Source organism: Oncorhynchus nerka, linkage group LG15 (assembly GCF_034236695.1).
Source record: "Oncorhynchus nerka isolate Pitt River linkage group LG15, Oner_Uvic_2.0, whole genome shotgun sequence".
Classification (NCBI taxonomy): domain Eukaryota; kingdom Metazoa; phylum Chordata; class Actinopteri; order Salmoniformes; family Salmonidae; genus Oncorhynchus; species Oncorhynchus nerka.
In genome coordinates, this window is record NC_088410.1 from 19,630,088 (window position 1) to 19,656,429 (window position 26,342).

Genomic DNA, 26,342 nt, shown 5'->3' on the forward strand with positions numbered 1-26,342 from the left:
CTGTACTAATAAACAGTCTCAGGGTAGGAGTACTGATCTAGGACCAGGTCCCCCATGTCCATGTAATCTTATTCACAAACACACACACACACACACACACAAACACGGTCGCAGAGTGGGGATTACCCCCATGTCAGTATAAGGAGAAAGCAGCATGCGGCTGAGTCATGGATTTTCTCTGTTACGTGACGTCCTGTCTCAGTCCCCAAATGTCACCCTATTCCCTATGTAGTGCACTAGGGCCCATAGGACTCTGGTTTAAAGTAGTGCACTACACAGGGAATAGGGTGACATTTTGGACAAAGACACTCACTAAACTAAGGAGACAGCGGTTACGTGGACCTGACACTCACCTGTGTTCAGGACTCTTCTCCTCCGCTCTTCCTCCCCTCCTCCTCCTCTCCTCTCAGCATACCCGCTCTAGCTGACTTCTGGTTTCCCACTTTGATTTGATTCTTCTGAAGATGTTTCACCTTGTATTGAATGTAGGTTTCTGCTAAGAGGCTTTACCCTGCACCCTATTCCCTATATAGTGCACTACTTTTGCTGTGCTTGGCCAGCCTGTGTTTTAACCTGTCCTCGAAACCTTCCGCCAGGAGGAGACAGTCGGGTGGAAGAGGACAAGAAAGTGGGGATGGATTATTCCCTATTAATATGAGATTGTAACGGTTGATTGATTGAATGAATGTATTTGGGGGTGGCAGGTGGCCTAGCGGTTAAGAGCATTGGACCAGTAACCAAAAAGTTGTTGGTTTGAATCCCTGAGATGACTAGGTGACAAATCTGCCGATGTGCCCTTGAGCAAGTCACTTAACCCTAATTGCTCCTGTAAAACGCTCTGGATAAGAGCATCTGCTAAATGACTCACATGTCAAATGTAAACTGTTGAAAGCTGCTGCAGTTGGAAGGAACCAACATTAAAGGCTGGTCTGATTATATACTTTATTATTGCATTGTGAAAGTGATAGAGAAGTTGAGGAATCTCTGGATACTGAACTGTTGACCTCTGCATGGAGGAAGACCGGTGTAAATGCACTTCTGACAGTGGGTGAGCAGAGGAGAGCAGTGCTTGGAAGTAGCATTGCAGCGTCCCTGTGAGCCTCAAGCCGACAGCTGCAACCAAGTTGCTGTTTACATCCCCCGCATATTTAGAGAGAGAGCGAGAGAGATAGAGAGAGAGAGAGAGAAAAAAACAACTTTTAGTCAGGTTTGTTATATTTGGCTATGTGGGGGAGTGAAGTCAAGCGTGCACCTGACACTTTCTTGGAGTGCTCATAGCGCGCTGTAGCATTGCCAAAACAATGATGTGATATAACGTGATACCATGGGAAAATAAAGGAAACGCACCAGAGATTCCACAGACAGGAGTGAAATTTAACGGACCCAATAACCGTCACAGCTCGCGCCACCGGAGACCGGATGGAATACAAACGGAATAGTCAACGAGTGACTCACCTTTTATACAGTCCGTTATTTATGGTGAGCGTGCGATCTGCTGTGCGCACAGCTCGCCAACACGTCAGATAACGGTCACCTTGTAGTCGCCTGTAAATGAAGAAGATCTTAAATGAGTCTGCTGAACTAACGTCGTTGAACTAACGTGGACCCAAGATGAATTATGAGTTTGGGATATCGACTATGTGGGACTAGAGATGTGACCTCTTTATTTTTCCGAAGTCATGACAGTTATTAAGTAACCTAACGGAACATTCGACTAATCTCTCAAGGTGAGTTCAGTTCACAATAATTGAACAAATTAATATTTGAAGGATTAATATGCACAGTAGTTTTATGGATTATTGTTGTTTTTGGTGTCAGATGTAAAGACTGATAGCTTAATTATAACTTTTTGATAGCCCCTATCGTAGCCCCACCCCGGGCCATGACACTTTCAAAAAAAGTGCTTTCTTCCAATGTTGAACTGTGTGTGTCGGTGTGTTTGTGTGTGCGTGTACTTGTCACTCAGCCTGTGTTGTGAAAACCCAGCGCTATGTAGGCCAACCCACTTGGCTGTGCGTTACTATGGGAACCGTGGCCCTGGCTGGCACAGGCTGAGTGGGCTGCTGAGGGCCATGCTGTGTATGTGTGTGTTTGATTTTGTTTGTAGTGTTTGTTTGTATATGTGTGTGTGTGTGTGTGTGTGTGTGTGTGTGTGTGTGTGTGTGTGTGTGTGTGTGTGTGTGTGTGTGTGTATGAGCATCCAAGCAGTTAGAGATTGAGAAAGGACATTACATAATAATGATATATTTGTGAAATGAAAGATGTACCAGGAACAGTTAGTTCCCTCTAGCAGAAACTCATCCCACCGTCTCTTGTGGTCCAACAGTGAATGATACACTGACTAAACAAGTGATAGCAAGAGACAGGCCATTTTGGTGCTGTGTTGTTGACATGATTCAGTAACAACGTTTTGCTTCTCTCGCCCTCCCTCTTCTTCTTCTTCTCCTTAATTTCTCTCTATCTCAGATGGCCCTCAGTCCCGTCCTTCTCTTTCTCCTCTCTCTGATTGGCTGCGGACACTCCCAGGATGACATCATCGACCCCGGCCTGGCCCCTCCCCCTCCTCTGGGTTGCGGTGTGAACGTGGACCCCTTCTACAGGACGTTGTGTGACCTGGAGTCTGTGTGGGGGGTGGTGTTGGAGGCCGTGGCCTGTGGTGGAGCCATCACCTCCCTGGTCCTCTCTGTGGTTCTCCTAGCCAAGCGCCACTCCATCCTTGACCCAGATCGGCGCTCCGGCCTGGGTCCTCTTCTCCTCCTGCTGGCCTCCCTCTTGGTTCTCTTCTCTCTGTCCCTGGTCTTCCTGGTGGGGCGTAACGAGGCCCTGTGTGTGGTCCGCCGGGTCCTCTGGGGCCCCCTGTTCGCCCTGTGCTTCTCCTGCCTCCTGGCCCAGGCGGTGCGGTTGAAGAGGCTGGTGTCTGGAAAGTCTAGCCCCAAAGGGAGCTCCCTGGCTGGGCTTGGCATGGCCCTGGCCCTGGTCCAGGGGATCATCTCTGGAGAGTGGCTGCTGCTGACAGTGGTGAGGGAGGGCCACGGGGCCTGCGACTACCCACCGGTAGACTTTGCCCTGGTTTGCAGCTACGCCCTGGGGCTGCTCCTGACGGCGCTGTGCCTCTCCCTGGCTGTGGTGCTGTGTGGAGGGGAAGGGGGAGGGGACGAGGCAGAGGAGGGGAGTGACGGAGGGTGCGAGCGGCGTTGGAAGTGCAATGCCGTATGGCTCTTCCTGTCCTGCCTGGCGTCCCTGTTGCTATGGGTCTCCTGGCTTGTGCTCTATCTCTATGGCGACGCAGCGTTGAGGGGGGCGCGGTTGGGTGGCGGGGAAGGGCGGCAACCGGACTGGGATGAGCCGGTGTTGGCGGTTGCCTTGGTGGCGCAAGGTTGGATCCTCCTGTTATTTCACGCTATCCCAGAAGCCCACCTGTGTCTGAGGGACCCGCCGGTCCCCAACCAGCAGGACTACTTTCACACCAGCCAGCCCCTGCAGCCCTGCTTCCAACAGGAGGTGCCATTACCCACACACACCCTCACACACAGGCCCTGCGCAGATAACCAGACCTACTCTATCGAGGAACACAGCGCAGGTACACTGTGTGTGTGTGTGTGTATGTGTGTGTTGGTTGTGTGAAAGGCTATGTGTGGGTTTGCAAATGTTTGTGTACATGCAAAAGATTTAAGTCTAAATAGAATGATTGTCTACAGAAAAAAACAAACTAATGATTAACTAGTAACATCCCCTTGATTTGTGTTTGCTCTCTCCCTGGATCGAGTCTCAGCACTGAGAGGTGGGTCGTACCATAACGGACATGGGGGGATGCGTCCTGGGATCCCCTTCAGAGGCCACATGTACCAGCCCACTGAGATGGCCCTGGTGATGAACGGAGGAACGGTTAGTGTGTCATATCTCTCACACACACACAAACACCCATGTTCATATTATATTTAAACAATAAGGCCCGGGGGGGGTGTGGTATATGGCCAATATACCACGGCTAAGGGCTGATCTTAGGAACGGCGCAAATTTTGGCCATATACCACAAACTCCCACGGTGCCTTATTGCTATTATAAACTGCTTACCAACCTAATTAGAGCAGTAAAAATACATGTTTTGTCATACACTTGGTATACGGTCTGATATACCCTGGCTGTCAGCCAATCAGCATTCAGGGCTTAAACCACCCAGTTTATAATATAATATTATTACATATTAACTCAACTACACTGACTCGGTACCGGTGCTCATTGTATATAGCCTGTATATAACATCGTTAATGTTATTTTATTGTCTTAATATTTTATTTTGATCTATTTGCAAATGTTCGTACTTTTTAACTGCATTGTTGGGAAAGGGATCACAAGTAAACATTTCATGGTAAAGTCTACACCTGTTGTATTCATGTGACAAATAACATTTGATTTGATTTAACACATACACACATATGCACACACACACACCCTAACCACTTGTCTGTCTGTAACAGATGCCTACCGCTCCGGTGAATTACACAGGGAGACAGCTGTGGTGAGAGGAGAACCTTGGAACCGGTCTCCACGGCAACACGGCATATTATGGTGCCGGAATGCTCCGGAATGTTTCCAATGTCACTCATAATCCCATCAATGCCTCTACCTCACCTCACCATTGACTGTACAAAGCACTGCAACAAGGAATTTACCCCTGGCCACAGATCTAGGATCAGCTCACACTAACTTTTTTATACACTTTTCTCATTGAGAGGAAAAGGGAAAAACTGATTAGAGATCAGTGCTCACAAGAAATGTCATTCCAGGCTTGACTGCAGGAGATACAGAGAAGGGTAACAAAGACATTGCCTCCCCCGTCTTAACCCATGCAGACTGGAATATATCCCCAATGATGATGATGAACGTCAAGCTCGCTCAGTGAACAGTTATCGGCTGATCCCAAATGGCACCGGCTCTGGTCAAAAGTAGTGCACTACATAGGAATAGAGTTCCATTTGGGATACAGGCACTACATAGGAATAGAGTTCCATTTGGGATACAGGCACTACATAGGAATAGAGTTCCATTTGGGATACAGGCACTACATAGGAATAGAGTTCCATTTGGGATACAGACACTACATAGGAATAGAGTTCCATTTGGGATACAGGCACTACATAGGAATAGAGTTCCATTTGGGATACAGGCACTACATAGGAATAGAGTTCCATTTGGGATACAGGCACTACATAGGAATAGAGTTCCATTTGGGATACAGGCACTACATAGGAATAGAGTTCCATTTGGGATACAGGCACTACATAGGAATAGAGTTCCATTTGGGATACAGGCACTACATAGGAATAGAGTTCCATTTGGGATACAGGCACTACATAGGAATAGAGTTCCATTTGGGATACAGGCACTACATAGGAATAGAGTTCCATTTGGGATACAGGCACTACATAGGAATAGAGTTCCATTTGGGATACAGGCACTACATAGGAATAGAGTTCCATTTGGGATACAGGCACTACATAGGAATAGAGTTCCATTTGGGATACAGGCACTACATAGGAATAGAGTTCCATTTGGGATACAGGCACTACATAGGAATAGAGTTCCATTTGGGATACAGGCACTACATAGGAATAGAGTTCCATTTGGGATACAGGGATACAGACTTCTGTTTTTCTGTTAAATATTTTTAGCTTTTCTGTTTTGTTGTTTTAAAAAGGGGGGGGGGCTATATGACACACCAGGTACAGGAGAACAGTGGTCACGTCCCAAATAGAACTCTATTGCCTATAAAGTGCACTACTGTTGGCCAGAGCCGTATGGTTCTGGTTCTGGTTGAAGCACTGCATTATAAGGAATAGGGCTCCATTCTGGAGGCATTCAGTATGTATGTAAATTCCATCCATCCACCGTGCTCACTAACCTCGCCTGCCCACTCATGTTCTCTACAGACTCTGTGTGACGAGTCTCAAATGGCATTCTATTTCCTATTTAGTGCGCTAATTTGGACCAGGATCCAAAGGGTTCTAAAGTAGTGCGCTATGTGGGGGATGGGGTGCCATTTGGGATGCGGAACACTAAGAGTTGCTCCTATTGATGATGCTTATGACTCTATTAGATGTGTTGGGACACGTAAACAAGTGTTTTTAATAAGACTCTCAGCTTTGTGTTCGGTCCACCAGAGTTGTTGTGATCAAGCACTTTATTATTAAGCTAATCTCTGCTGTCACTATTTGGGATATAACGTTCGTGTGGCATATTTCTATGGTGAATGTTATGATGGTGAAATTGAATTTATTATTGGTGTCACAGACGAGTACTGTATTTTTTTGGTGTGGTTCTATGATATCAGTCTTTTGTTATTGGGTTGTTGCAACACATTTTGAGAGTTTTTAACAGGGAGGGCAATATCAGTATGATTATATGGCAGAATATACAGTATATGAATTAATGGTAGGATCTGCACCTCATACTAACGTTATATATTTCAGAGACTTCTTCTTTGCTCTTTGTGTGTTTTATCTCCCAACACCTGAACAGTGAGACACCCCCTTGTCCTTGATTGGACTAATCTGCTGCCTCTTAATCCCTATGGTGCTCTAACTTTAGAATTACCCATTTAGGGAAACTGATAGGGGGATTGGTATTAGTGGCTTTACTGTGACCAGTCGTGTACTCCTGTATAAGGCTATTATATTATCATCCTATGTCCTGATACAGAGGAGGGCTTGGTTGCATGTCTCTTAAACACAATTCTCACACAAAACTCAATGAAATAAAATATAGATTATAGATTAAGTGTCTGTAGAAGGCTTTGTAGCATGCAAACTTGAAGGCAGAAACATTTCTATATTAAACTGTTTAGAAGGTTTATTTTGCTTGAATCTAAAATGACAGATTGTTTGCGTTTTAACATGATATGCCTTGCGCATGGAAAGCCTAAAACAGAAAAGGTTCCAAATCTTGTAGGCTTATGGCTTCTATCTATCTCTGGTAAAAGCCACTGGCACGGTAAGTGACAGTTCTAATAAGCTACAGGCTTTGCTAGTGAGCATCCTGAATGGCATCCTGGTCAAAAGTAGTCCACTATATAGGGAATAGGATGCCATACTGGACACACCCAACGTAACGGCTAGGCTACAGCACCCTAACGCCCTCTGCTGTTGGTGACAGAGTCTCTTTGGGTCAGCCAACGTAACGGCTAGGCTACAGCACCCTAACGCCCTCTGCTGTTGGTGACAGAGTCTCTTTGGGTCAGCCAACGTAACGGCTAGGCTACAGCACCCTAACGCCCTCTGCTGTTGGTGACAGAGTCTCTTTGGGTTCCATAAAGCTAGAGGTTTTTAATGTCACGTGCACAAGGACAGTAAAATACATGTAATGCCCAGCTGTAAGCCCAACCATGCAGTAATCAATAACAATGTCAATCTGAGAATAACAAGGTAGAACAAAAACACACAGTAAATACAAAATAAGAAGAACATGATAAAGTAAGTAAACATACTATATACAGGGTCAGTACCATATTATAATGTACAGGGATACTGGATCTATAGAGGTAGATATGTATAGGGGTAAACATACTATATACAGGGTCAGTACCATATTATAATGTACAGGGATACTGGATCTATAGAGGTAGATATGTATAGGGGTAAACATACTATATACAGGGTCAGTACCATATTATAATGTACAGGGATACTGGATCTATAGAGGTAGATATGTATAGGGGTAAACATACTATATACAGGGTCAGTACCATATTATAATGTACAGGGATACTGGATCTATAGAGGTAGATATGTATAGGGGTAAACATACTATATACAGGGTCAGTACCATATTATAATGTACAGGGATACTGGATCTATAGAGGTAGATATGTATAGGGGTAAACATACTATATACAGGGTCAGTACCATATTATAATGTACAGGGATACTGGATCTATAGAGGTAGATATGTATAGGGGTAAACATACTATATACAGGGTCAGTACCAGTACCATATTATAATGTACAGGGATACTGGATCTATAGAGGTAGATATGTATAGGGGTAAACATACTATATACAGGGTCAGTACCATATTATAATGTACAGGGATACTGGATCTATAGAGGTAGATATGTAAAGGGATAATGTGACGAGGTGTCAGGATATATGACCAACAGAACAGCAACAGTGTATATGATGATTTTATATGAGTCGGTGTGCGTGTGTGTAGAGTCAGTATAAATGTGTGTTGTGTGTGAGCAAATTATGGAGTGAGTGTTTGCCCACACTGCATGGCCGCATCCCACATGGGAGCTCCGGTCAAAAGTAGTGGAGCAATAAGCACATGGCCTTTTCAGAGCTCTGCAGCTTGATTGGGTATGTTTTGTTGCTCTGCACGTTTTTGAGAGAGAGAACCACACACATACAGCATATGAGAGAGCGAGAAAAATAAAGACAAATACGAGGTGTGAAGAAGGGAGAGAATCAGGAAAGGAAACAGAAGGAGCGTGCCGTTGAGCTTTGTTGCTATAGACACACGAGGACGATTACTAGAAGAGAATCTGACAGTATTTCCGGGTCAAGGAGCAGTGCAGCACTGGTGTACACACGTTTCTACGTGAGTCTTAAAAGTAAGTCAACTTTAATGCCGTTATTTGTAAATATGAAATGATGAAGCGTTCAGGTAGTCTTCCAGCGAATTGCTGTGTTGACCCGTTGCAAAGTGTTTTATCACCGGTGACGGGTTATTTGGCCAGCTAACATGGCAAGCTAGCTAACCCTAACACCCCATGCACATTCATTCGATGCTGCTTGCTAGCATAACTTGACTTACACTGATCAAGCCGTTTTGTAAACTACATTATAACCTAGGCAAATAGACTGGTAAATGTTATTGTTTTGTATAACCTACCTGCGTTAACTGAACTGGATGTGTTTCATTATGCAGACGGCTTTTCATGACGAAGTGGTTTTCGTGTCCGAGAAGACAGGAAGGTACAACACCGTGGAAAAGGTCTTTATTGATCAGGTAGCTAACGTTAGATGAGATCACCATAAAATAAATCACTATCAATTTATCAAATCACACAAACAACAATCATTATCAATTGATCACTAGTCAGTGTATGTGAATCACTGATTTTTAAGACTCCTTCCTCCACATGTGCTGGGATTGGCTGCCAATTTGGATAGACAACCTATGAAACATAGTACTTTAGCCAACATCTACTGTAAAAGTTTACTGTTCGTTTTTAATCCGGGCTTTATCTCCTGTAGGCTCAACGTCTGGCCCTACAGAGGGAGATAGACAAGGAGTCCCAGTCCACGGTTTCAGTCAGATCACTGGTTTGTATCTGGTTCTGTGTTGCTCTCCAAAATGACACTGGTTGCTCTCCAAAATGACACTGGTTGCATCCCAAATGCCACCATATCCCCTATTTAGTGCACCACCTTTGAACCAGGACACATTGGGTCAGAAGAAGTGCACTATATAGAAAATAGGGTTTAATTTAGGACACACACTGTCAATATCAATATTGTGTCCATTTTAAACCTAAAATGCATTCTCTACAATGTCCTTGGAAGTGACTGCTTCTTTCAAACAGATCCATATTGTGGGGTGTTTATTTTTCTCAGATGGTCCAGGCCGACACAGGCAACAGGAACGTTACCATGAAGAAGACAAACAAGAACAAGAAGAGTGGGAAGGACACCCACGTTGAGGAAGAGATCTCAGAAAACACTTCCATAAACCAGGGGAATAGCGAAGGAGTGAAGAAGAAAAAGAAGACGAAAGTAGAGACTCTGGTAGAAGAGCAGGTTTCATCCAATGGGGAATGGGGGAATACGGAAGGAGAGCAGGAGAAACAGAAAGGAAAGAAGAAGAAGTTGTCGTCTGGGACTGACACCAACGGTGAGGAAGTCATGACTAATGGAAATGACAGAGGAGGGTGCGGCCAGGAGAAGAAGAAGCAGAAAGGTGTTAAAACGGAGCTACAGACAGAACACAGTGGATTAAAGGATGAGAAAGGAGTAGTGGAAAATGGGCAGAAGCTGAAAAAAAAGAAGCTCTCTCAGGCAGAAGAGACAGAGATCAGCGTTGTCAAGGTAGAGGAAGGAGGGGTGATAGAAATAAAGAAAGGCAAGAAAGAGAAGGGAAAAACAGAGGAAGAAAAGAAAGTGAAAAAGATCCCTAAAGCTGCTGAACCAACTGAGAGTCAGGAGGAGGAAGAGGGGGAGACGAAGAAGAGAAAGAAGGGTGAGAAGAGAGCAGTCGCTGAGAAAAGAGAGACAAAGGAGAAAGAAGTGTAAAGAAGAAGAGGGAGCTGAGGCTACAGTAGCAGTAGTAACACCAAGAAGAAGAAGGGAGCTGAGGCTACAGCAGCAGTACAGCAGGAGGAACAGAATAACACCAAGAAGAAGAAGGGAGCTGAGGCTACAGCAGCAGTACAGCAGGAGGAACAGAATAACACCAAGAAGAATAAACCCAAGTCCTCCAGCAGAATAACACCAAGAAGAATAAACCCAAGTCCTCCAGACACCACCATGGACACGGAGACGGAGAGAAAGGAGGAGGGCAAGAAGAAGAAGAGAAAGGCCTCTGCACTAACAGAGGAGGAGGATGTGTTGGACAAGCGGAAGCCCAAACATATGAAAAGGGTGGACATGAAAGGAGTAGTGGAACAGGTGGAGGACGGAGAGAGCGAGGGAAGGAAAAAGAAGGTGAAGAAGAGCTCCTCTGAGGTAGAGACAGAAATGGAGGACAGCACCCCTCACCAGAAAGGGAAGAAGGTTATGACGAAGGGGAAAAAGAAGATAAAGGTGGAGAGCTGTGACCCTGAATACCAGGAGGTGAGTTAAAGGGGTTAAGGGTCAGAGGTGAAGAGGTTATCAAATCATGGGTCTCCTTCAGCAGAGTACAACGTTATGGAACGTTCAGATAGACATATATGATGTAGAACAAACATGTCTCTCTGACATGTAGAATGAGGAATCATGTCGGCTCTATTCCTGACATTTCTATCTGAAATGGTCAACAATGTTTGCCTCTGGAAGGTGGCCCTGATTCTAGAGCCATTTGAAAGGTCCTTGTTGAAAGTATTGTAAAAACCAATGCTCTGACCCGCACCCAGAACGCTGGAGGTGCCGACTAACAGAATAGTTAACTGTTAAATGAATATAAAAACCAATGCTCTGACCCGCACCCAGAATGCTGGAGGTGCCGACTAACAGAATAGTTAACTGTTAAATGAATATAAAAACCAATGCTCTGACCCGCACCCAGAATGCTGGAGGTGCCGACTAACAGAATAGTTAACTGTTAAATGAATATAAAAACCAATGCTCTGACCCGCACCCAGAATGCTGGAGGTGCCGACTAACAGAATAGTTAACTGTTAAATGAATATAAAAACCAATGCTCTGACCCGCACCCAGAATGCTGGAGGTGCCGACTAACAGAATAGTTAACTGTTAAATGAATATAAAAACCAATGCTCTGACCTGCACCCAGAATGCTGGAGGTGCCGACTAACAGAATAGTTAACTGTTAAATGAATATATGGATAAATGGAGAAAACAGTGTTGACTTTCTTACTTAATTGTTTCTACTTAAAGGTATTAAAACGCTGACAGTATCAGTCTGTAGTTGTCTGATATGTTGTTTTGCTCCAACCCCCAGAGGGACCAGACGGATGTGGTTTTCCTGTCAGAGACCAGGGGAAACGCCTTCGAGATCAATATTGATCAGGTAGATCGCTAACGACCCATTAGATCTGTTTGGATCCTGTGAATCCCACTTGCCAGTCAGTCCACCAATCCAACTCTGTCACTGTGAGAAAGAGAAATGTAATTTCTTCCTGGTCTGAATTAAACATTGTATATTGATTATGTAACTATTTATGAATAAATTATGAATGCATTATATTATACAAATGCTTATTAGTGAATGCTGTTGTTTGACTGTAGCATTGTGTTAATCAATGACATGTTGGACACACACAAACCAATATAAAGGCTCTATACTGATTAAGTAATACCCTCTGACTGTAATAATATACATGGCGCTAGAAGCATCCAAGGACGTTAAGCTGGACTGTGTGTGGCGCTGGCGCTGGCCAGAGTGGTGCCTGGTCTGTGTGTGGCGCTGGTCTGTGTGTGGCTGGCTCCAGAGTGGCCCATAGTGCCTGTTCTGTGTGGCGCTGGCTCCAGAGTAGTGCCTGGTCTGTGTGTGGCGCTGGCTCCAGAGTGGCCCATAGTGCCTGGTCTGTGTGTGGCGCTGGCTCCAGAGTGGCCCATAGTGCCTGGTCTGTGTGTGGCGCTGGCTCCAGAGTAGTGCCTGGTCTGTGTGTGGCGCTGGCTCCAGAGTGGCCCATAGTGCCTGGTCTGTGTGTGGCGCTGGCTCCAGAGTGGCCCATAGTGCCTGGTCTGTGTGTGGCGCTGGCTCCAGAGTGGCCCATAGTGCCTGGTCTGTGTGTGGCGCTGGCTCCAGAGAGGCCCATAGTGCCTGGTCTGTGTGTGGCGCTGGCTCCAGAGAGGCCCATAGTGCCTGGTCTGTGTGTGGCGCTGGCTCCAGAGTAGTGCCTGGTCTGTGTGTGGCGCTGGCTCCAGAGAGGCCCATAGTGCCTGGTCTGTGTGTGGCGCTGGCTCCAGAGAGGCCCATAGTGCCTGGTCTGTGTGTGGCGCTGGCTCCAGAGTAGTGCCTGGTCTGTGTGGCGCTGGCTCCAGAGAGGCCCATAGTGCCTGGTCTGTGTGTGGCGCTGGCTCCAGAGAGATAGTGCCTGGTCTGTGTGTGGCGCTGGCTCCAGAGTAGTGCCTGGTCTGTGTGTGGCGCTGGCTCCATTGCCTGGTCTGTTTTGGCTCCAGAGAGGCCCATAGTGCCTGGTCTGTGTGTGGCGCTGGCTCCAGAGTAGTGCCTGGTCTGTGTGTGGCGCTGGCTCCAGAGTAGTGCCTGGTCTGTGTGTGGCGCTGGCTCCAGAGTAGTGCCTGGTCTGTGTGTGGCGCTGGCTCCAGAGTAGTGCCTGGTCTGTGTGTGGCGCTGGCTCCAGAGTAGTGCCTGGTCTGTGTCAGGGATACTCCCAAGTGATTGCAAAGTGATTCTGCTGTTTTTCCAATAATCAGATCTTTTGCCAATAACTGGTCAAAAAGTCAAATAGGCAGCCATTGAAGCCATATGTTTGAGTATTTTTTTTTTAGACTAGGAGTACAGTAAATAGAATCACCAACCATATGTTATAGAGTATATGTTGTGTACTATATAACATGGACTTGAGAGTATATGTTGTGTACTCTATAACATGGACTATAGAGTATATGTTGTGTACTCTATAACATGGACTATAGAGTATATGTTGTGTACTCTATAACATGGACTATAGAGTATATGTTGTGTACTATATAACATGGACTATACAGTATATATTGTGTACTATATAACATGGCCTTCATATAAAACGATGGTCCTATTACATTCCATAGGGGAGACGCCTGGCCCTGCAGAATGAGATCGACCAGAAGTCCAATCCAGTCCAACTCAAAGCAGCACCGGTACCATCGGTCAGTACTCTTATGATGTCAGGACACCAAGGTGTATCCCAAATTTGGGGTCACATACCAACTCTTCTCTGAAACAAATCATTATGTCGAATATAAATATTACAAACATTGTTCTTCTTCTCTTCCAGGGTTTGGGCCAGTGGGGCACTGCCCAGTTTGACAGTTCCGACCAACATAGTAAGTTCCTGCGGTTGATGGGCGGCTTAAAGAAGAGCGGGCAGCCAATAGCAGCGAGCGGTGCGACGGGAGGGCGGGCCAACATGGCGCTGACTAAAGACGGACAGCAGAGCTTGCAGCAAGGCTTACTGGGGGAGTTTGAGCGAGCTCAGTCGCGCCGCATGGACTTCACGGGAAGGGGGGCGGGACTTGGGTTCTCGGCGCCGTCCAATAAGAAGTTCTCAATTGACATCAACACAACCCGATCGGTGCGCTTCGATGACTGAGTCGGGACGGACCCTTGAGTGTGTGTGTGTGTACCTTTTCTCTTGCAGGGTCTTGGGAGTGTCTGTCGGTGAATGTGGTGTGTATGAATATATACGGTACCAGTCAGAAGTTTGGACACACCTACTCATTACAGGGTTTTTCTATATTTTTACTACATTGTAGAATAATAGTGAAGACATCAAAACTATGAAATAACACATGGAATCATGTACTAACCAAAAAAAAGTGTTAAATCAAAATATATTTTATATTTGAGATTCTTCAAAGTAGCCACCCTTTGCCTTGATGACAGATTTGCACACTCTTGGCAAATATATTTTGATTTGATATTTAGACTTTTTTTTGGTTACTACATGATTCCATATGTGTTATTTCATAGTTTTGATGTCTTCACTATCATTCTACAATGTAGAAAACAGTCAAAATAAAGAAAAATCCACAAATGAGGTGTGTCCAAACTTTTGACTGGTAACAAAAATATAAATGCAACAATTTCAATGATTTTAACGAGTTACAGTTATAAAGAAATCAGAAATAAATCCATTAGGCCCTAATCTATAGATCTCACATGACTGGGCAGGGTGCAGCCATGGATGGGTCTGTGAGGGCATAGGCTCACCCACTGGGGAGCCAGGTCCAGCCAATCAGAAAAGGCCACAAAAAAAGGTTTTATTACAGACAGAAACACTGTTTTATCAGCTGTCCGGGTGGATGGTCTGACGATCCGGCTTGGTTACACGAGGTCTGTGGTTGTGAGGCCCTTTGGACGTGCTGCCAAATTCCCGAAAATGACATTGGAGGCGGCTTATGGTAGAGAAATGAACATTCAAATCTTTGGCAACAGCTCTGGTGGACATTCCTGCAGTCAGGATACCAATTGCACACGCCCTCAGAACTTCATCTGTGGCATTGTGTTGTGACAAACCCGCACGTTTTAGAGTGGCCTTTTGTCCCCAGCACAAGGTGCATCTGTGTAATGATCATGTGGTTTAATCCGCTTGATATGCCACACCTGTCAGGTGGATGGATTGTCTTGGCAAAGGAGAAATGCTCACTAACATGGATGTAAACGTATGTGTGCACAATGAGAGAAATAACATGTGTGTGTGTATATGGAATATTTCTGGGATCTTTTATTTCAGCTCATGAAACATGGGACCAACACATTCATATTGTTCAGTGTATAGGAGTACTGTATGACATAAAGCTGCTGACATTGACCTGAAAGCTGCACCTATCCACCTGTGGTATCAATGAGAGCAGAGCTGTGTGTGTCTGCCTTCTGACTGGTCCAGTATGTGATGCTTCCTGGCTGTATGATAAGGTTAGCGTCCTGAATGGCACCCTACATAGTGCACTACTTTTGACCAGCGGCCCTGTAGTGCACTACTTTTGACCAGCGGCCCTGTAGTGCATTACTTTTGACCAGCAGCCCTGTAGTGGTCCCTGCTCAGGCCTGCAGGTACTCAGGTTGCACCCTGGCCACCTTGCGGATAGTCTAGTACGGTCAAATGCCTTAACTGAACATGACATGATAAAAAACTGGCAGTTGATAAGCTGTCAATTAGACATTTAAACAGCATAGAATTGTTTACACACAGTCAACAAGTGGACATTATGAATGATGCTCAGTTGGGGCTCTCTTATATAAAGGATTTCATAAAAATAAAAAGACATCTTTAAAATGAACCTTTCTGATAACAGGTAAATAAGTAACATTGGAACAGGGTGAGAGGTTCATACATGATACACTTTGGTATTCACTTTATTTGACTCTGCCTCTGCTGACAAGTACAGGAAGAAATGAGAGAGACGAAGACACATTAAGTATTGTTTTGAAACGACAGAAGAAACAACTCTTGGAGAGAACCAACTAGACATCTCCGTTTCTCTGACTTGGTGCAGAAAGGTCCACGTGGTCGTATGAGTCTAACGGTGCCGCCACAAAACGACACTTTCAATTCCAGCTCTTCGCTTCAACATCCCAACTGTTAGCCGTCTAAGGCCCAATCCCAAATCAAGCCCTACTCACTAGCGTGTAGGGTTTAAGAGTCCATTTGGAATTGGGCCCGTCTGTACTGGTGACTGTCACCCCAGGGCTGTGGTCTGATTCTATAACCCCCCCAAAGTGTGCACTCATTCACTACCCCTCATGGATTTAAAAGGAAAGGACTGGTGGAAGAGAGATGCTAGTAAATCCATGGGGGATACATGAGAGCACAGTTCAGGTAGAAGGGTATGGGATCAGAAGGTTGACCCCGGATCAGAAGGTGACCCCGGATGTTATTTATTCCTGCTTCTAAAGGGCTAGTATTGTAGCCCAGTAGATGCCTCCTTCTACAACCTACAGCAAGGCAGCATTTTTCTCTCACCTGGTTCTACAAGGCTACAGTAGAGGTGCAGGCTTTTATTCCAGCCCAGCACTAACGAGACTGAGTCAGCCAATCAAGGCCCCAGTGATCAGTCGAATCAGGTGTCCTAGTGCTGGGTTGGAACAAAATCCTGCACCCCTACTGTAGCCCTCCAGAACCTGGAGGAAAAAAATGCTGCCTTGCTGTAGGTTGTTGAGGGAGGAATCTACTGTTGTGGTATCCCCCCTGAACACAATGCTCTGTGTGTGTGTCGAGGTATCCCCCCTGAACACAAGGCTCTGTGTGTGTGTGTGTGTGTGTGTGTGTGGTATCCCTCCTGAAAATAAGGCTCTGTGTGTGTGTGTGTGTCAGGTCAATGACCCGTGTACTATATAAGCATCATGTCCAAGCATCTGTACATGACCTCTAAAATATTTTGGTCCTTTGTACACACAATGCATCGTTCACAATCCAAGTGTGAGTGTGTTTGTCTCTCTATCAGAGATAGGGAAGCTGTGTGTTCCTTGAGGAAGGGAAGCTGTGTGTTCCTTGAGGAAGGGAAAGGGGTCCCTGCTGGGGGCTGGAGAGGTGAGGGGTGCACACTGGTCCCTGCTCAGGCCTGCAGGTACTCAGGTTGCACCCTGGCCACCTTGCGGAACTCTTTGGCGTGTGTCCGTGGGCACTGCATCTCACACCAGCTGATAGGCACCTGGGCTCTGAGAGGAGGGAAACAGAAATATACTACTGATAGGCACCATCTGGGCTCATGAGGGAGGGAAACAGAAATATACTACTGATAGACACCATCTGGGCTCATGAGAGGAGGGAAACAGAAATATACTACTGATAGGCACCATCTGGGCTCCTGAGAGGAGGGAAACAGAAATATACTACTGATAGGCACCATCTGGGCTCCTGGGAGGAGGGAAACAGAAATATACTACTGATAGGCACCATCTGGGCTCCTGAGAGGAGGGAAACAGAAATATACTACTGATAGACACCATCTGGGCTCCTGAGTGGAAGGAAACAAATATACTACTGATAGACACCATCTGGGCTCCTGAGAGGAGGGAAACAGAAATATACTACTTGACAAGTGTCAGTTGGTTTCAGTTAACCAAGGCTTGTGTTAAAGAGGGTAACCTAGGGTTAAGGACAGCCCCGGGCTAAGAACAGCAGTGTTGTTGTCATGTGACCAGTCTCACCTGCTTCACTGTGTGCTACCACCACCCCCAGCTCATTCTCTGCTGTGGTCAACAGGTAGTTGGACTGGACGTCTCCCAGGGAGATCTGGGGGTCAGGAGGTTAAAGGGCAACACTTTGAAAGGCACAGAATCAGTCATCTTGATCACATAATGAGTAGTTATTTGGGATGCAAGGTGATTCATAGATCAGTGGTTTTGTGCGTTCTGTCTGGCTGATCTCGAACATTCACAATTTAACATTTAAGAAATATGGTGAAAGCTACACTGCACTAAGGGAATAGAACCAGCCCAATATCAGTCACTGGTTGACTGTCCCTGTGTTACTACCTAGTTACTGAACTGGAAAGAATGTCAAATGGAAGGATACGACTTTAGCCAGGACGATGTCTCCAGGACGGAAGCTTTTATATGTCTCCACCTGCAAGAGGTCAAAGGTTATAGTGGTTCCTAGTCTATTACAATTAAAAAATGAGCTAAGACGGTATGATGTCATGACAAACAAACATTAACATTTAAGACTTCATGATAGCAGACGTAACAGAGCGGTATGACGTCATGACAAACAGTAACAGGTGGTAAGACATCCAGTGACAAACAATAACAGCATCTAAATCTTTTAAACAGTAACAGACGGATTACTTTATCCTATCCTAGGTATTCATGACAGAGGTGGGTTTTCAGGTGTCTCCGGACGGTATGACTTCATGACTCCTGGCGTAACAGAGGGAGTTTGTTCCACCATTGGGGCCAAGCAGTAACAACAGTTTTGACGTCTGCGACTAACAGTAACAGAGTGGTAGGGAGGCGTCAGGACAGAGGTGGATGTAACAGAGTGCCCTTGTATGGGTGTCATGACAAATCAGAGCCTGGCGGTACTGAGGTGCGTCCCCTCACAAACAGGCAAGCACCATGGTCTTGAGCAAACAGTAACTGAAGCCAGTGGAAAGCAGGAACAGGGGTATGAGAGAACTTCAAGGTTGAACACCAGACAGGCTGCGGCGTTCTGGATGAGTAATGGCACAGGCAGGGAGCCCAGCCAACAGCGAGTTGCAGTAATCCAGACGGTATGACTTCATGATAAACAGTAACAGACGGTATGACTTCATGATAAACAGTAACAGACGGTATGACGTCATGACAAACAGTAACAGACGGTATGACGTCATGACAAACAGTAACAGACGGTATGACGTCATGACAAACAGTAACAGACGGTATGACGTCATGACAAACAGTAACAGACGGTATGACGTCATGACAAACAGTAACAGACGGTATGACTTCGTGACTAACAGTAACAGACGGTATGACGTCATGACAAACAGTAACAGACGGTATGACTTCATGACTAACAGTAACAGACGGTATGACGTCATGACTAACAGTAACAGACGGTATGACGTCATGACAAACAGTAACAGACGGTATGACGTCATGACAAACAGTAACAGACGGTATGACGTCATGACAAACAGTAACAGACGGTATGACGTCATGACAAACAGTAACAGACGGTATGACGTCATGACAAACAGTAACAGACGGTATGACGTCATGACAAACAGTAACAGACGGTATGACGTCATGATTAACAGTAACAGACGGTATGACGTCATGATTAACAGTAACAGACGGTATGACGTCATGACAAACAGTAACAGACGGTATGACGTCATGACAAACAGTAACAGACGGTATGACGTCATGATTAACAGTAACAGACGGTATGACTTCATGATTAACAGTAACAGAAGGGTCTATATGATACCAAACATGATATTTGGTGGTCAAACAGTGGGGGAACTTTAGATTGATTCAAAAACATACCCTGTCTTTTTCTGTTGCTCGTACATCTTCTTTCCTGTGTATATTAGTGTAGTAAACAGTAGATTCGTTTTGATCAGATTTGAAGGTTATGGCATCCTGTTCCCTATATAATCCCAAATGTCATACTGTTTTCTATATAATCCCAAATGTCATACTGTTTTCTATATAATCCCAAATGTCATACTGTTTTCTATATAATCCCAAATGTCATACTGTTTTCTATATAATCCCATTAACAGTAACAGAAGGGTTCTATATAATCCCAAATGATATTTGGTGGTCAAACAGTGGGGGCAACTTTCCTTGATTCCAAATGGCACCCTGTTTTTTCTGTTGGAACCCTATTCCCTATATATAGTCCCAAATGGCATCATATTCCCTATATATAGTCCCAAATGGCATCATATTCCCTATATAGTCCCAAATTTTTTGAAGGTTATGGCATCCTGTTCCCTATATAATCCCAAATGGAATCCTATGTAGTGTACTACTTGTGACCAGAGCCCATAGGTTGCCATCTGGACCCCAGACAAAAGTAGTGCACTGAATAGGGACTAGAGTGGCATTTGGGACACTCAATGAGAATAACAGTAATAAGACAATCCCTGTTACCTGATGGTTCCTCTAAAACGGTCCTTCAGTGGTGTGGAACCAACGTAGAGGATGTGGACCTTGGCAAACCTGGGGTTGATACTGGTCACCTGGACAGGAAGGGAGACCGATCAGGGCGGTTATCAATGAGGTTAAACACACACACACACCTATTGTTGAGAGCTTGGATCAGTGACAAGAGCACCTCATCTATCAATCCTCAAAAGTATTCTGTCCGGTTTAATCCAGGTGATGTGCACAGCTTTTTAGCACTACGTGGGTCTACAACAACTACCAGGGTGTACAAGAAGTTGACACGCGCACGTCAAGAGCTCTCCCAACCTCACCTTACAGGTCACTATGGCTCCTACATCTGGTAGTAGCTGAGCCTCGGTTTCTCTCACCACCGAGATGACTGGTAGCTGCAGACACACACACACACACACACACACACACACACACACACACGACTGAAGTGTCAATGTAAAGACAAGGAAGGATTAAGGTGTGAACATGTTACATTTCGTTCCCACAACACTGCATAATTCCTCAGGGGTTCCAAGTGAACAAACCTGGAGTGGTTTCTCTACTTCCAGGAATGTTACACAATAAATAACCATTGACATGAGTCCCACACCCAAACCCAGCCCCAACTGCTTTCCCCCATGCCAATAAACCAGCCACTCCCCTCTAATCCCCTCCTCCTCTTCCTTTCACCTCCTCTCATCGTCTCTCCCCGTCACACTTCTGATCACACCTCATAAATCACATTTCATTTCAAAGCAGACACTCTTATCCAGAGCAATTTCCAGTTAGTTTTTTCCAACTAAGGTAGGTGATCCCGTGCAGCTCAGTTGGTAGAGCATGGTGCTTGGAACGCCTGGGTTGTGGGTTTGATTCCCACGAGGGACCAATATCAAAACGGATGCACTCAAGTCGCTCTGGAGAAGTGTGCTAAATTAGTCAAATTATTAAAAAATGTAAGACAACCACATATCACAGTCACAAGAAGTAAAACCCCTCAATAAAGCAGCTATAATCAGCACTAGTCAGAAAAGACAAGTGTTGTTAGTGCTTAGAAGACCAGCGCAACAGGGGTGTGTTCATTAGTGGCAGACTGTAGCAAAATGTTTGGCTGTTTAGTGTTTACTCTAGGAAACAAACGGAATGGGGAGGAAACTACCTGAATTTGTCCAATAGAAACTTGTTTTTTTATGCAAACGGTTTTTAAGTAAATATTTAGCAAGAGACCAAATGTTTTGTGTTCTGTGACTAATGAATACACCCTGGTACTCTGCTGTCCCAGTCTCACCTCCTCTCCTTCGTTCTTCCTGAGTACGTAGCCTGCTAGCGAGGAGTAGATGTAGCCGTGTCGTAGGTACACCCCAGTACCGGGCATACAGTCTTCTGTGCTGCATAGCCTATCACCTGCACACACACCACACATGGAGAGAGAGATGTTTCAACTGTTCTGCCTTATTATTATTCGACCATGCTGGTCATTTTGAACATCTTGAACATCTTGGCCAGAAGAGGACTGGCCATCCCACTGTTATAATCTCCACCTCTCTCGGAGGACCTGAGCACCATGCCCCAGGACTACCTGACATGATGACTCCTTGCTGCCCCAGTCCACCACCGTGCTGCTGCTCCAGTTTCAACTGTTCCTCCATGCTGGTCATTTATGGTTTGTTATAATTCCACCCGGCACAGGTTTTGGTTCCTCTAGGTTTCTTCCTAGGTTTTGGCCTTTCTAGTTCTTCCTAGCCACCGTGCTTCTACACCTGCATTGCTTGCAGTTTGGGGTTTTAGGCTGGGTTTCTGTACAGCACTTTGAGATATCAGCTGATGTACGAAGGGCTATATAAAATAAATTTGATTTGAGATGTATACACACAGGGAGAGAAACATTTGTACTTTTCGCAGATATCCAGACTTACAGTCGCTGCTTTCAACTAAGGTAGGTAAGACAACCACTATCATTACAAGTAAAGACAGACAGACAGACAGACAGACATGTTTTGTGTAAACAGAGTCCTGATGATCTATCACATTTCCAATAGTAGAATATAATAATAGTCTGACAAAAAACATCAGAATCGCTAAATCACTCAACAGTTTCTCGTCCCAGTTCCTGACAAACATATGCGTAAATCAAAGGACAATCAAAATAAATCACTGCCCTTATAGTTGACATTTCACTGACATTTAGTCGACATGAGAAGTCCCCGGGGTTAATTATACACGTAGTCGATCAAAACAAGAGATGGAACGCTCGGAATTAGTGGGCTCCTCGTTCGCTCCTCCCGGAGGCGGTGGGCAGGGCACTTAAAAAATGTGATGTCTTCTAGGTACTTTTCAAGCCCAACATCGGTAGCTAGACCCCACAAGCTCGTAATTTAGCAAACGATGTCATGCCTTGTACCAATTGACTATGCATTGCGTTTGTATTTCACATAATGTGGAATAAATACACTAGGTTAGGTCACGTTAGTTCGCTAATTAGCTAGAAAACAGTCAAATAGACTGAGTTAGTTAGCTACCTAGCTAGGCTAGAGCGTAAACGAGCATGTGGTGGCACGGCAAGCATTTCCCGTGCTAGAAAGCTATAAATAGCAATATAACCTTCAAAAACATATTGCCTAACGTATTTGTCTAATGGTCTCAAATGTGAAAAGAATGCCATTATCAACTAATTTAAAAGTTTGTAATGTCAGACTCACCTGGAACACACAGCTTCATGGGCGACATGTTTCAAGAAGAGCAGAACGCAAGCCGATTGGATGTGACCTGGAGCTCAAGTCTTTGACGGAAAGGTTGGTCCGCCATCTTTGTTGTGGTTTTCCGGATGAAGTCAGTGTCCTGGTTCTGAGTGCATAAAGTCTAAAGCGACCTTCTCTCCGTTCCTTCACCTACACTCATTAGAACTCTCATTTAAGATGAGTGCAGACAGGAAATAAAGAACAAGAGATGTATCCAGTATCATCAATGGAAATGTTTTTGTTTTAGAGCAAATGAGAAAATAGTGCAGCCAGACATGTCAGACAGAAACGAACAGGCAAGAGGAGAGAACAGCTGCAGGGCTCACGTTTGTTGTAATTGTTCCAGAGCTGGACTTCTGCAGGAGCTGAGTACCAGCACCTACATTTTTCTACTGCCTGAGCTCCTGATCCTCTTATAGAATATTAGCACAAAAGTATTGTGGAGCTCCTGCAACTAAATATAAACAGTACCAGCACCCAACATGAGTACTGGCACCTATATCAGTCCAAGTCCAGCACTAAATTGCAGCATACATGTAATCAGCTCAACTCTGCCAAGTCAAGAAATATGCAGCTTGTGAAACAGACACAGCTCATAAATAATAAGATGAATCTTTATTTATTCCACACAGAACACGAAGCACAGGTCAACAACATGGAATTAGAATGAGTGGAAGGGAATAGAACCTCTCCTGAATGAGGACGCCCATTCTACCCATTCTAATTCTATGGTCAGCAGTACAGTACAGGACAAGTCCGCCTGCCCCTTTTAACAATAACCACCAGAACCATGATAACATACTGTTGCCGTAGAGATACAACAATAACAATGAGATTCAATGTTTCCTTTTTCAAACGTGCCCGTCAATGTTTACATACATGTTCACTCAGTGCAAAACTACATGGCAGTAGAAAGCACACTTTCTATAATTTTCCACATTTAGATAAATACTATATATGATGGTCCTGATTCTGTGTTTTTGGATACTGTAAATACCCTATTAGCTGGTCCCTATCTGTGTGTTTTTGGATACTGTAAATACCCTATCAGCTGGTCCCTATCCTATGTGTTTTTGGTCAACTCAAACAATCTTGATCAACTCATTATGATGATCCGTACAATCCAGTATTACTGATTCCTATTGGCTGTGTAATACTGACATCTCAATGTGCAGGAAAGCAAAGACCTATCAAATCCACCTATAGTGTGATGTGTGTGTGTGTATTTGAAGTGTGTGTGTGTTATATACACATATCTGTCTATGTGTAAACAAGATAATGTAATGTCACGCTGTGTGAGTGATTATTATCAATATAACGTGTCCTAGCCGCACCGACGCCTCCTGACCACGTGGGGGCGCTGTGTCTATTTCTTGGCCTTGCCCTGGGCAGCCACAGCCTCCATGGCCTTCTTCACTGTCTCCTCGTCTCCCAGGAACTGCATGGGCCCTACAGGCTTCAGGTTCTTGTCCAGTTCATACAGGATGGGGATCCCTGTAGGCAGGTTGAGCTCCATGATGGCCTCCTCTGACATACCTGGAAGTCAACAACATTAACAACAACAATCAGTAACATATACAACTAAACACTGGGAAGGTTCAGCTCCATGATGGCCTCCTCTGACATACCTGGAAGTCAACAACAAGAACAAGTCAACAATAACAATCAGAAAAACAACAATATCAGTAACATACCATTACTCTGGCATGACCACTGGAACATGAGTAAGCGTTGAGATGTAGGGAGGTTCTTTCTCCCCCTTCCTCTATCCATCCCCACCCCACTGCCCCTAGTGACCTACCCTCCAGGTGCTTGACAATGCCTCTGAGACTGTTGCCGTGGGCGGCGATGAGAACCCTCTTCCCGTCCTTGATTTGGGGCACGATTTCATTGTTCCAGAAGGGCAGCGCCCGGGCAATAGTGTCCTTCAGGCTCTCACAGGACGGCAGCTGATCCCCCGTCAGGTCGCCATAGCGACGGTCCTGCAGGAAAGAGAATGTTAGTGCTGCAAAGTCAAACCCTGTTAGCCCAAGTCTGTATGGCTGACACCATGATGTCTAATCACAGAATATGAGTTCAGTGATGTTGTAGATGTGTGTATGCCTCTATGTGCATTCTTCTGTGTGCATGCTTCTGTGTGTGTACCTCTGTGTGCGTACCTGTCTGTATCCATATCCCCTGTGTGTATGTGTGTCCGCATCCCTCTCACCTGGCTTATGTTGTTGTAGAAGTTGTGCTCCTCCTCCATGGGAGGAGGCGGGGTGTCATAGCTCCTCCTCCAGATCTTAACCTGGGCCTCGCCGTGCTTCTCCGCTGTCTCTGCCTTGTTGAGCCCCGTCAGGCCTCCGTAGTGGCGCTCGTTGAGGCGCCAGGTGCGGTGGACAGGAAGCCACATCTGGTCGATCCCGTCCAGGACCAACCACAGAGTCCGGATGGCTCTCTTCAGGACTGAGGTGTAGCACACATCAAACTCATAGCCAGCATCTGAGGAGGAGAGAGAGAGTAGGGCTTAGAGAGAGAGTGTGTGTGTGTGTTGGGGGGTGGGTTCTTTACTTGTGGGTACATCTTAAGTCTCAAGTGGTTTCCTCGTCTCCTTTCCTTCATCTGCACAGAGGTGAAATAATTACAGGTTACAGTAAATAGCTGGTAGGCATCCACCACCACCACCATATTACTTATGCAGGTGAAGGAAAGGAGACAAGGAGAGGAGTCCACTTCAGACTATTGAGATGCCCCTTAAATAAGAAATAAGGGTTGAGTTGGCTTTAGGCTATCCAGATGCTAGGCTATAAGCCAAACACAACCTCAATTTGACCAGCTACACTACAGAGAGAACAGACATGCTTTCAGGTTGTAGGGGCTGATAACAGTTCACATTATGCCACCGGGCAAGTCCTTCAAGTGATGGTTTAGATAATGCCGCAGTGACACAACTACCTGTTTCCTCAAGCCGCGCCTTGCGTAACGTGAATAGCCTGCCCTACTATCTGTCAGCAAAACTCTCCATGGCCCTCCATGCCCAGTCTTAATCCTACGAGAGAACGAAAGAGAGATACATTATACTGTGTAACATTATAGACCGGGTCACCTTTTAACGCCTGTCCTCCTCTCTTTGCCTCCTGCTCCCCGGTTTCACTGAGGTCCGCGTCGAACCATCCGCAGAAGCGGTTCTCCTGGTTCCAGCAGCTCTCTCCATGACGGATCAGAACCAACTTGTACGCAGCCATCTCGAATCCGTGACGTTTGAATCGACCTCCGCTGTATTTTCGGGAATTTAAGAGCAACAATCTTGTTGTCAAATGCGGAGAAAATCCCCGCAGTAGTGTCGTGGCTGATATGAAATGAGGATTCGGTTCGAGAGGTTACCTAGGCTGGCTGTTCTGTTGTGAACTTGAAAGCTCCTTCTGAATAATGCCGACAGACTTCCTGCCGCGCTAGACCAATCAGAAACCCTCTCGTGTGCGGTGCGGAGGAAGCGAACGCGCAGTGGAGCACGTCAGCCAGTGATGTTCAGTGGATCGAAAGCACAGTAGCCTAGGCGACCATCGTATCACAGTTATTGTATTGCTTGTTTTTATAGGTATTATAGGCTACTAATATGCTGCCATATCTTCCTCTCTCTGTCCC

At 45.4% G+C, this 26,342-nt stretch overlaps 4 protein-coding genes across 5 annotated transcripts; 2 read left to right on the forward strand and 2 right to left on the reverse strand.

The window, feature by feature from the left end:
* Window positions 1-338: 338 nt before the first annotated feature.
* On the forward strand, window positions 339-6,777 carry LOC135560108 (G-protein coupled receptor family C group 5 member B-like). Its single transcript, XM_065001205.1, has 4 exons — window positions 339-1,727; window positions 2,467-3,580; window positions 3,773-3,885; window positions 4,479-6,777. Exons 2-4 carry the CDS (start codon window positions 2,467-2,469, stop codon window positions 4,521-4,523), a joined length of 1,272 nt encoding a protein of 423 aa, XP_064857277.1. The 5' UTR covers window positions 339-1,727; the 3' UTR covers window positions 4,524-6,777.
* Window positions 6,778-8,270: 1,493 nt separating this feature from the next.
* LOC135560116 (lysine-rich nucleolar protein 1-like) lies at window positions 8,271-15,665 on the forward strand. Its single transcript, XM_065001223.1, has 8 exons — window positions 8,271-8,608; window positions 8,926-9,006; window positions 9,255-9,323; window positions 9,615-10,283; window positions 10,377-10,829; window positions 11,659-11,727; window positions 13,455-13,532; window positions 13,661-15,665. The coding sequence occupies exons 4-8, from the start codon at window positions 9,615-9,617 to the stop codon at window positions 13,973-13,975; spliced, it is 1,584 nt and encodes a 527-aa protein (XP_064857295.1). The 5' UTR covers window positions 8,271-8,608; window positions 8,926-9,006; window positions 9,255-9,323; the 3' UTR covers window positions 13,976-15,665.
* A 40-nt stretch (window positions 15,666-15,705) lies between these two features.
* Window positions 15,706-22,803, reverse strand: LOC135560115 (exosome complex component CSL4-like). The gene is made up of 9 exons (XM_065001222.1): window positions 22,677-22,803; window positions 21,266-21,381; window positions 20,301-20,375; window positions 19,975-20,063; window positions 19,363-19,396; window positions 17,903-17,953; window positions 17,536-17,620; window positions 17,282-17,292; window positions 15,706-17,036 (listed from the first exon to the last, which is right to left on the reverse strand). The coding sequence occupies exons 1-9, from the start codon at window positions 22,702-22,704 to the stop codon at window positions 16,941-16,943; spliced, it is 585 nt and encodes a 194-aa protein (XP_064857294.1). The 5' UTR covers window positions 22,705-22,803; the 3' UTR covers window positions 15,706-16,940.
* A 508-nt stretch (window positions 22,804-23,311) lies between these two features.
* Window positions 23,312-26,291, reverse strand: LOC135560114 (phosphoglycerate mutase 1). 2 transcript variants are annotated; one of them, XM_065001220.1, is made up of 4 exons: window positions 25,804-26,159; window positions 24,925-25,199; window positions 24,517-24,697; window positions 23,312-24,251 (listed from the first exon to the last, which is right to left on the reverse strand). In XM_065001220.1, the coding sequence occupies exons 1-4, from the start codon at window positions 25,940-25,942 to the stop codon at window positions 24,082-24,084; spliced, it is 765 nt and encodes a 254-aa protein (XP_064857292.1). In that variant the 5' UTR covers window positions 25,943-26,159; the 3' UTR covers window positions 23,312-24,081. The 2 variants fall into 2 exon arrangements, with proteins under 2 accessions (XP_064857292.1, XP_064857293.1); XM_065001221.1 differs by lacking the exon at window positions 23,312-24,251 and adding an exon at window positions 24,258-24,343 and having other exon boundaries at window positions 25,804-26,291.
* Window positions 26,292-26,342: the final 51 nt, after the last annotated feature.